This window comes from Chanodichthys erythropterus, chromosome 21 (assembly GCF_024489055.1).
Source record: "Chanodichthys erythropterus isolate Z2021 chromosome 21, ASM2448905v1, whole genome shotgun sequence".
Taxonomy (NCBI): domain Eukaryota; kingdom Metazoa; phylum Chordata; class Actinopteri; order Cypriniformes; family Xenocyprididae; genus Chanodichthys; species Chanodichthys erythropterus.
Genome location: NC_090241.1, coordinates 5137609 through 5148960, shown reverse-complemented (window position 1 = coordinate 5148960; position 11352 = coordinate 5137609). Strand labels below are relative to the sequence as shown.

General features: G+C 35.7%; 1 protein-coding gene across 1 annotated transcript; it reads right to left on the bottom strand.

Annotated features, from left to right (window-relative positions):
• Positions 1-1345: 1345 nt before the first annotated feature.
• On the bottom strand, positions 1346-11352 carry notum2 (notum pectinacetylesterase 2). The gene is made up of 11 exons (XM_067374053.1): positions 11039-11352; positions 10757-10809; positions 10041-10136; positions 9896-9956; positions 9721-9797; positions 9533-9632; positions 8616-8804; positions 6567-6667; positions 6315-6462; positions 5983-6030; positions 1346-2546 (listed from the first exon to the last, which is right to left on the bottom strand). The coding sequence occupies exons 1-11, from the start codon at positions 11350-11352 to the stop codon at positions 2246-2248; spliced, it is 1488 nt and encodes a 495-aa protein (XP_067230154.1). The 3' UTR covers positions 1346-2245.

The window sequence follows — 11352 nt, the reverse complement described above, 5'->3', positions numbered from 1 at the left end:
AAACTAAACTGTTTTAGTTGCAGCAGATTTCTAATTCCCAGCATGCTTTGCATCAGACTGTCTAAATGTTGAAATAAAGTGTTATTTTGTGTGTTTTTGCATAAGATTAACATAGGGAGACATAAGTTAGTGTTTAATGTTGTGTTATGTTGGGATTGACAGGGGGTCTGTTATGTTAGTTTTGTAGGGTTACCATTCTGGTGAAGAGTAGACCGTGTGGTTAGGTTGAGGATGGGCTGCAAAACTTTTAAGACCACATATACTGTATGTTGTTTGATTATATACATGCAAGTATATATTGACAGTCTCTTTGATAATTATAATAGCGTGTGTATTTTGCTAACTAACATTTAACCAAGATTTGAATGTGATGTTTATGTAAATTAACTATATGTACTTGAGTAGGGCGAGGTTGAGAACTGTGGGAGCGAAGGAATGCCAGTGATGTGATTGTTAATGAGAGACACCTGTGCACCACACTAGCATTGCTCCACTTCCATGGCTCTCGGCCCCGCCCCACTTGTCACAAAAAAATTAAGTTCTACTAACTTAAAAAAAATAAGTTAGTTAACTTAAATGTTTTGAGGTAATAAGTTTCCTCAAATGTTTTGAGTATTCTGAACTTATTGAGTTTTACAGTGTGGTACTGTGCTAATTTATCTGTATCTGATTTACAACGAGCAGAAATCTGTAAGAAATGTTACAAACCATAGATAAAATAACTGCTGAAAGTGAGCTGCTATGTCAGAGCACTCTTTCATTAGGAAACAAAATATCCCACCTTTAATAGTAAAGCATATTTACAGTACAAACCTTTTAAGTGTTTAAGTGGAAAAAAAATTGTTCATTAATCGTAATAAAGATTTTGATTTTAGGTCATAATCTTCAGCCCTAATTAAAACACACATGTTTGTTTTTGTGAATTGTGGGGACATAATGGTTTTTATACTGTACAAAGGGTATTTTCTATCCCCCTACACTACTAAACCTAAACATCACAGGAAACTGTGCACATTTTTACTTTCTCACAAAATCTCATTCTGTATGATTTATAAGCCTTTTGAAAAGTGGGGAGATGGGGTAATGTCCTCATCAGTCACCGTCTCCTTGTAATACATATGTCATACCCATGTCATTATACACATTTGTGTCCTGATATGTCAAAGAAACATGTGCACACACACACACACACACACACACACACACACACACACACACACACACACACACACACACACACACACACACACACACACACACACACACACACACACACACACACACACACACACACACTCTGAGATAGCAGGTGTCTAAAACATCTTGTACATATAAAAGCTTCCATTCGTCTTTTATTGGTGTTCAAGAATTCAAACAAACTATAAATGTCAAAAGAACTTGATGAATATTACAGATCATGACAATAGACAAGAAGTATAATTATGTGGATGTGCATATTTAAAGTAGATGTTTTTCTTTTGTATTTGAGGATGGTTGTCAAATATGCAATTGCACACTTATGCATATATAAGGCAAAAATAAACAGACACCACATTTATCCATTCACATCAATGTATGCCATTTTTATGACTCTTGTCTGTAAAATGGACTACAATGTCTTAAAACAGCATGCACTTGCTAAAAAATAATGAAGATACATAACGTAGAGTAAGTATTGTGGCAGGAAGTTTGGAAAATGTGGTTACTGCAATGTTCTGCTGTCCTGTCATGTTTTTCTTTCTTTTCTTTTTTGAAGACAAATGCAGTTATTAGGCTGCTCACTGATTTTCAAGATTTTCTTGAAAAATCAAGACAAATATCCTACTAAATCCTTGTTGATTTGCAACTTGTAGATTCATCAGATTTAATAACAGTAAATTCAGCTCTTTTTAGGTTAGGGTTAGAACAGCATGGTGCTGTTTAGACAGTTTTAGCTAAAACATTGAATTTAGACACTAGTTCTCTTACTGAAGTGATGAATTGGACTATTTAGCAGTTGTGATAACCATTGATTAACTGTGTCTAGAGGCACTCAGGATCGCTCACTTGGAGAACCCGAAATCATTCCTGTTGATAGAACATGTTTTTAAAGGCAGACTGTCGGTACTGAAATCCAGTGACGTGTTCACTAGACAAACCCAGGTCCATCTCTGGAAGTGGCCAGAGAGGAAGCCACTGAACAATCTCTAAAGTATGGATGAGGTGAACTGTGTCGATAAGAACACCACCGCTCGCTAATGCTAATTTAGCCACCATTGCTGACCATGCTGGCTGAAATATCCCCCCTTACATCCAAGCCGAGCTTTTGCAGGTCCAAGCCCATACTGGCCAGCACTTGGAGCAGAGTCATCTCCTGCTGTGTGGCCTGGTCAATCAGGGCTGGACAAGTTGGATTGCACTGTGGCCATTGACAGTTATCGATGAGATGAAAGGGACAGCCCTTCAGAGCGGTTTTGCTGTTCTTATTGGCCTCCTGAAGACTTTTGTCCCAGCACTGCAGAGCACGGGAAAGTGACGTCCCCTTGACCTGGAAATCCATCCAATTACTGAAAGACAAAAAAATAGGATAGGAAAAATTGGCCCCTTTTTTTTTTTTGTGTGTTTTTTCATAACAGTGTGAGTAGCACAGACTACACAGAATATGATCTTTTCTTAAATCAGATTTCACAATTCAGTTTTACTTTGCAAAGATATTAAATATCGGTAGTTCTTTGGTCACTCTGCTGCTAAAGTAGACAGTGGGGTGTTAGAACTAAATAAGTATTCCAGCGAGAGGTCTATACAAGCAAAACTTGAGAGGTTTATCATCAGTATTTAAATATTATCTCCTCATCCTCCTCTCCGTCATCCTTACAAAAAACAAGTGTGCTATTATTATATTTATTTTAAACTAACTAGACTTTCAGTCTACTTTTTATGTACTTCTCAGAAATATACTTAAGTATACTTACACTTGACTGCTGACAGAAAAGTATATTTGGCCTACTTGTACTTAATCTTTTGATCGAGATATAGGCCTACTTAAAAGTATAATTAAGTATTCCGAGTATACTTGGCTTGTAGTTGTGTTTACTCTTATGATTAGTAGCCTATTAAATACTTTTTTCACATAGTTTTGCATACATAATTTGAGTATGTGAATTTTTTTGTACTCCACTTGTAGCGTACATAAAAATATACTTCAAATCTACTTAAAGTGCATTTATTTCAAGCACAGTAGTATACTTAAAGTGCAAAAATATTAAATAATAAATTACTATATAAATAGTAAACTATGAGTATGATGTTAAGTTCACTTAAAGAAAACTAACAAGTCTACTTGAAATATAAAACTACTACACAGTTTACTGAGAGTATACTTCAAACTAAAAAATGTGCTGCAAGAATTTAACTAGTAATCTATCAGTATACCTGTAAGTTCACTTGTAGTATAGTTGCAGTACAAACAAAAAAAACGTAGTTGTGTACTCAAAGTTTACTACTGTTACACTTAAGTATACCAAGTATTGACATTGACAAGTCCCAAGTATTGACATAGTACACTTACAATACTACTAGTACGTTGATATTAGTATACGCACTACATTAAGTATACTTAAGTATATAAACTTTACTTAAGTATACTTAATAGAATGGACTTGAAGTATGCTTCTTTTTTGTAAGGGTATTGCCTGTGCATGAATTCACTGGCTTCCAGGACACATCATCAAAAATCAGATATGAGCAATAAATCAAAATCGAGCACTAAGGATTGCAGTGTGCACAAGATCATAATTACTCTCTAAATGCATGTTCTCGGGCTTATTGTGAACTATTCATTATCAAATGAAAAATTTTTTTTTTCCTTTTTAACTTTACTTGGGTTAGATAATGTTAACCAACAGTGAAACAGCAATTTAGGCATTGTTTTAGAAAATGACAATATAGGTCTGAAATGGAACTGCCCTACATTTTCCCATTATTAATCATGTTTAAATAGGAAATAAGTCACATTACAGAAGTAAAAAGGGTTCTGAACAAGTGCTTAAGTTTGGAAACTTTTTTGATTCCTAATTTCATTTTTAGTGTACCAATATAGTGTACCATTTAATTAATATTAAAATTAATTATATATTAATATTATTTACAACTATATTCATTATTATTATTATTATTATATTAATTTTATAAATAATAATCTATATATTTTTAAGTCATCCCGCGGCCCCTTTGAGGGCACTTTAAGTTGCTTTAGATGAAAGTGGCAATTTAAAGGGGTTCTATGTAAGATTTTTATGCTAATAAAGCATAAAAATACCCCAATATGTTTGCAGATATTTAGGAAACATGCTAAGTTTACCTACTTGTTTCTCAGAAAGACAAAGCTACAGCTAGAAATTCTACTTTGAAATGTGCGTTCCGTGTCAGAATGTCTGTTTTTGTTTTGGTCTGTGCGAAACCTCGTGCTGCAGTTTATCCAATAGTATTTCGACATCACAGGTTGCCAGTTGGCGGAAAACACCGCATATTGCAGCCATGGAAACCAGCAAACAAACTGGTCAGAGAATCAGGCAATAACGTCAGCTGCGCGTTTCCGCTCTCTTCTCTGTGAAGTGACACACACCCGCGCGGGCGCCTCCTCTCTCTCTCTCTCTCGTCTCATTCGCTCCGGTTAAGTAGTGCTTGTACTGCGCATAATTTTAGTAATTCCCGCAGGTCTCGCGCTCACACCGAAAGCGCGCGCACTACAGATCTATTTAAGGTGAAGCGTACAAGCCACGCTCAGTCTCAAAACAGAGACAGAAGTCAAACAGAGTCACAAGTACCAAAATAAGCACCTTCCTGCGCTTAAACTGTCAAATACATACAAAAGTATGTCAAAAAACCAGCGGCACAGGCAATCTTTGCGAATATTCAGATAAACACAGTCAGTTTTAAATCGTTAAATAGCTAAGAAAGTGAACCCATTATCGTGTGTAACATTATTGGATCCGTTGAACACCGTTCATAAACTCTTAAATGGACAGCAGTCCAATATTCCTGCTGCTGTCTGTCATGTTAATCAAAGAACAAAAGACAAAGAAAATCACTTTCTGCTCTTGACTGAATACGTTTCATAACTCTAATGGTAAGAATTATTTACAATAAAGACTACAGAAATTAAGGTAACCAATGTAAAATAACACTGAATGTTCTTACCTGAATAAAAACCCAGTTAACCCGAAAAACTTAGTTTCATAGCTCTCTTTATTCGATTGCATTTATTTGAGCTGTTTATATTTTATTACTGACTTTTACTTGTTTTTTTAATGAAAATAAAACTCCTCATTGAACAAAAGTAGATTTTTTTTTCTATATGTTGTCAATTATAGTTCATAGAAAGAAAATCGGAATCGGAAAAAATCGGTATCGGCCGATCTCGCTAACAAAAAATCGGAAATCGGAATCAGCCAAGAAAATTGCAATCGGTGAATCTCTACTAAAAAGCCTCTGAATCCATCTAAATATATGAACAACAGCATATCAAAACAGATAAATCAACTCATCAGCTTACAGTGTCTCCTCAGCTTTCATTGTCAAATGCGCTCCCTATTGTTGCTGGCAACCATATGCTGTAAAAGGTGGCAACCCGCGTCTTTGAACGAGGGGGCGGGGCAAACAATATTTTGAATTTGGACTGCAGTACCTATTTTGAACACTGGGTGTCATTCCTACATAGAGCCCCTTTAATTATCATTTTAATGTCACTTAAGCCTAATCAGTCTCTTTATGAGCGGCTACCTCTACTGTAAGCTGTTTCTCCATAGTGACATGGTTCACCTCACAAATCATCTGTCCCACTGCTCTCTCAGCTGAACTCATAGAGGGAGCCATTAATTAAGTGTGAAACCATGAGGTGGCATTTTGGTGACACCTAGAATGCATCATGATGGATGAGTGTTCAAATGCAGGCGTATGAGCTCACCCATGAGGAGTGTGTCTCAGGGTGCCTGGTGTCCTTACCTTTTGGTTATCAAAGTGTGGGAAAGACAGGAGGGTGCGAACACGGCCCTAAAACAACACAGAGAAGGACATTTTAGTACACTTTAAGATATTCAGCCTTTAGCAAAACACAGCTATTTGTAAAACATTATCTAAAAGATTCTTATTAAAATCCTAAAATGAATAGTAATTATCATTGTTAATCAAATTAATATCAAACTTTATAAGGTTACACTTTTGATGACGTGATTTTGACGTGATTATTCAGCTATTAGTATCTATTTAGCTGTTCTGGAGACATATTTAGCAAGTACAAATAATATACTAATATATTATGAAGGTAATGTACTCACGTAACATCTTTGAGAGAATTTTTGAACTCTTTTCCCAGGTTCTGCATGTAGGTCCACTGCTGCTCTGAGAGTGACTGGCCGCCTATATAAATGTTCTCCACTCGTAGCTGTTCCTCATCAAACAACCACTGCACCACAAATAGCGGAGCTACAAAGGGACACATCCTTATTTTAAAGGAAGTAATTCTTATCAGCATTAGCCACTTCTGTGAAAATGTTTTCATTCATATCGCACAGACAGCACACCCTCACCAGTAATGTAGGAGTACAGTTTGTGTCCAAAAAAGCATTGCCAATCCTCGCCTCTTTTATACTGCTGCTTACACTTTTCTGGAACAACACCACTCCACAACCTAACAGAGATATAAAATCATCAGAAAACGACAATATGTGGGTGAGTTATGCACTGAAGTTTAAGTCAAAATGCCTAATTGTAAGTATGAGCAACAGTAGCAAGAGCAACTTGCTTTAGAAACAACATACACATGTACTTTTGGTCTTGAAAAAGAAGTGCACTTAATTGTGCACTTGTAGTGAAACCTTAAAAGTATATTTAAAAAAAATGTACTTGCATGTAAAATAATATTAAAGGGGTCCTTGATTATGAATTCAGTTTTTTTTTTTTACTTTAGTTAGTGTGTAATGTTGCTGTTATAACTTAAACAACATCTGCAAAGTTACAACGCTCAAAGTTCAATTCAAAGGGAGATCATTTCTTTTTTTTTACAAAAAAAGTGTCTTTGCTCACACCCAAATAGGAGCAAATTTGACAAGCTATAATAAATGATCTGTGGGGTATTTTGAGCTGAAACTTCACAGGCACATTCTGGGGACACCAGAGACTTACATTACATCTTGTAAAAGGAGCATTATTGTTCCCCTTTAATGAAATAAAAGCTCACTTAAGTGTTACAGGGCTTAGATTAAGCTAGGATTAATTCAGACAAAACAATGGCACTGCCAGTTTTCAAAAATAATTCAGTGCAAGTTGCTTTCAGTTCAAACATGCATTTTACATCTGGGACTAGGTTTAAGCCTTGTCTTTGAAACCGGGGGTATGTTTTTAACATACTAAAGACACTTTGTAATTTGTCAAATTTAAAGTTTTACTTTAACCATAAATGCTTGTCAGTACATTTGGCAGTACACTTATAACCCAGTAACCATATTTCAAAGACAATAGAAGTAATTATGAAATTACACATAAAGATATACTTAAGTCCTATTTAAATGGGTCAAAAAAAGCACTCTTAATGTCAAATAATTGCATTTAATACACATTTAAAGTATAATACATTTTCATTGAATTGTAAATAACATACAATTAAGTGTCCTAAATCATTACATTCAGTTAATTCTTAAGTATATTATTTTATAGTATAAGTTCCATAATAAGTAGGCTACTCTTTTTAAAAGTATGCTCTCTTTCTTTTTCACAACGGATTAGAATACTGTTCTGTTGTAAATGAATAACTGTACAGGAACAAATGAATAACACAATATTAACATTCTAGTAACTACAATTAACTAACAAAAAAAAGCCTCTGATTAATGAATTAGTAAGTAATAGCACTTGGTTGAATGAGGTACTTCACTATTAGCTAATCAACTATTTTTTCATACCTCCCAGATGACTACTAATAACTACAAAGCTTCACAATTAATGTAAATAATGCATAATGTATAGTTAATTGAAAAGTGAAAATCATGGTAGTAATGACTCAAGTTTTACTACATCCAAGGAATTACTAATTATTTGGATCAGTATTCTAAAGTGAAAAGCATGATAACTCTCTAGTAATGACTGAAGTCATTGTAAGCTTTTGATGTTTTTGTAAGATTTTGGATAATAATTGGTTCTTCTGACAGATTTGGTAACACTTGAATCATTACTAGTGGGTTACCATGATCTTCACATTAGAATACTGATCCAAATAATTAGTAATTCCTTTAGAAGATGTAGTAACACTTGAGTTATCACTATCCAAAACCTTAAAAGTTTACAATGACTTCAGTCATTACTATCATGCTTTTCACTTTAGAAAATCATTCCAAATAATCACTTATTCCTTCTGAAGGATTTGGTAATATTTGAGTCATTACTAGTAGGTTACCATGATCTACACTTTAGAATTAATTATGCATTATTCATGTTAATTATGAACCTGTATATAGTACTTAGTAGTCCTTTGGGAGGAACAGTATTCTAAAGTGTTACCATAAATTCAATTAATATGGATTAAACTATAAATTAAAATGTTACCAAAGCCACATAAGTTGAGATTAGAGTGTATACTTTACCGAAGTCCTTTTTTTATGGCATCTACAGGGGTGCAGGAGGCACTGTCTGGACAGTCAGGAACTTTTTGCTGTTTACTTTCCAGAAACCAGCCTGAGTCGACAAGGCCGCGCACCTGAGCATCTGCACCCTGCTGCTCCAGAAGACTGGACACCTTATCAATGTTCAGCAGCACACCTGTTCCACCGGCACTGCAGGGCAGAATAAGAACCTCAATCTGGTTTCACTCCCAAAATATTACCTCAGCCCCCAAAATCTAGTTTGTCAAACTATTTAGCAACAAATATTGCTCTGAATATGAAATGGCTTTAACAAATGCTTTAAGAAAACCAACAAACGTGTTGCTAACCTTGAAAGAATCCTGCATGGCAGGACATATATATAGATTATTATGTCATTGTCTATACTGCATCGCAGGCTGCAGTAAAAATTTTTATGGAAGACAACAGGATGTGCTGAAAATAGTGCTTCGGTCAGTGTTGTGTAAGGAGGTGGTGTTGTGGTAAAACTCAAGGGGTGGTCCATGGACGAGAATAGGATTTCATGGTACTCCAGATGGCTCTGGTTCAATTGTTCATAGCATCTTGTTATTAGATCTCAATATGCAGCAACAGGTGTAACGGGTGTTGTCTTTGTTTATGAGTAAATTCAAATCCAATTATAGGATTTATAATAGTTATAGTTCTTGGACTGTGGAAACAGTAATAGTAACAGTAAACAGTAATTGTCTGAGCAATAATAATAATATTTAACCTCTTTTTCCAGGCCAAACAATGAGGAAAGCTCACTATATTTAGGGATTAATACTATTAACTATTCCTTTCTATTATTTGAGGAACATTAAGAAATTAGATACAAATCAATGTCATATCTATTTGATGTCAACTTCAGTTTAATAACACAGCCAGTGAGATCTCACCTTGTTCCTGCCAACATCACAACTTTGGCTTGTTTCAGTCCTTTTGGGCCAAGATCTTTGATCACCTCCCGAATGATTTGAGATCCCATGAAAGCATATTCTATGGCAAAATAAAGAAATAGAGGATGCTAATTTTGGAAAACAAAAACGGGTAATGGCCAGACCTAATATATCACTCAAAAATGTACCTGTTTCTTTTCCCTGTTTGGATTTTGGCGCTGCTTTGTTACCACTCCACACATCACTTGAACAGTAGGGAACAAACCTAGTCACATAAGATACAGCAGATAAGATACACAAGTCAGTTTGATGTTAATTATAAAGGTAATATAAATCTCACTCTTGAATTTTTCTGAAACTTACACAATATTGGCATTATACCAGTGAGGATTTTCCTCAGCTTGTGTTGATAGTAAACCACTCCCTGCAAATAATTGTTTTCATTAAGGATGGTTTGCGTGACTAGCTAGCAGATATGTTGCTGTGTGTCTGGTTAATTTCAGCCTACCTTTGCGTGTCTGTGGCCAGTCAGCTGAGCTCATAAGTCGGGGGATTGTTTTGTATCTGGAATCGCAGGTCTCTTTGTTGTAGCAGCACCAGCCACCTAAATATGATTTATAGGAATTATCCTCACATTAGCCATCCTTAAAGAAGACTTCAGAAGATTAGACAGTTTGAACTGTATTGACACACATTTGCCTTGCTATTCCTTCCTTCTGGTAAAAAGAACAACTTGCATTAGAGAGGATAAAGATTTAATCTCCTATAGTATATAGTCTACTATTTTAAAATTCTTTTTAATTCACAAAAACAGCACAATGCACAATGAATACATGTCAGCCCTATTAGAGCAGTTACAGCTTATTATTATTACAATTACATGTTTTGTAAGTTTGCTAGTCTCTCCCCCTCCATTTAAAGTCACTTCCTCTTGTTGAGGCTTTTCAACAAAAGAGGAGCATGATTTATGTGCTCTCTCCTTGTTCTCCTTCTTGCATTGTTTAATTTTGACATGGCTAATTCAACATTGCATGTTACTTTTCTTGTCCAGTGACACTATATATCTTCCCGACATACTGGTGAACCAGCGTGATGTGACGTGCTCCAAAAAAGCAAGAAAAATGACATGTCTAAGAAGATGACCAGCAGTCAAAATAACGCAGAGCACCGCATTTAAGCCCGCTGACCTCTCTCGACAAAATTAACTTTGTTTTAAATACTCACCTTCCAAAAATATCAGCCATCTCTTACTTCCTTTGAACTCCTTTAGGTAAAACCTATGGGCCACAAATAAATATAGATGGTCTAGGGAACATAGCCATATCAGGACATTTTCAAAACTGTCAAAGAACCAATATTTAATGTGACATCGGTCTTACAGTTCATTAACTTGACACATACAGTTTTTAGAATGAAAATCAAATTTGTTTAATTAGAAATTGAAAATTGCAACGTTTATTAAGTGCACCTCTGGCTTGCAGTGAAGATGTCAGTGCTGTGTCTTACCCAGCGGCAGTTCCGTCGTTGCATGTCACTAAAGTGTTTTTAAGAAAGTACAGCTTCATTTCATCAACAGGCTTGTTGACAGATGCGCTTTGTTGGCTTGTGCCACGGCCTCCGGGATTTGTTTCTTTACTGGAATCGGCGGCACCTGCCAACCCAGGGTTTGGGTCATCCTCGGGGCCATGCTGGGTCGCCTCTATAGCTTGGCTGTTAGGCTTCTTTGCAGGTTTTCCACCCGCCTTAGCATTGCGATTGTTGTTCTGGCAAGAAATGACTCCCAGCAGAAGCAGGAACACAACATGACACAGAATATTCAT

Coding starts and splice junctions, on each gene's coding strand:
- notum2 (XM_067374053.1), bottom strand. CDS start 11,352: ATGAATATTCTGTGTCATGTTGTGTTCCTGCTTCTGCTGGGAGTCATT. Junction 6,463..6,566: donor ACTGTACTCCTACATTACTG/GTGAGGGTGTGC, acceptor GTCCCTTTGTAG/CTCCGCTATTTGTGGTGCAG. Junction 6,031..6,314: donor AATTCTCTCAAAGATGTTAC/GTGAGTACATTA, acceptor GTGTTGTTTTAG/GGCCGTGTTCGCACCCTCCT.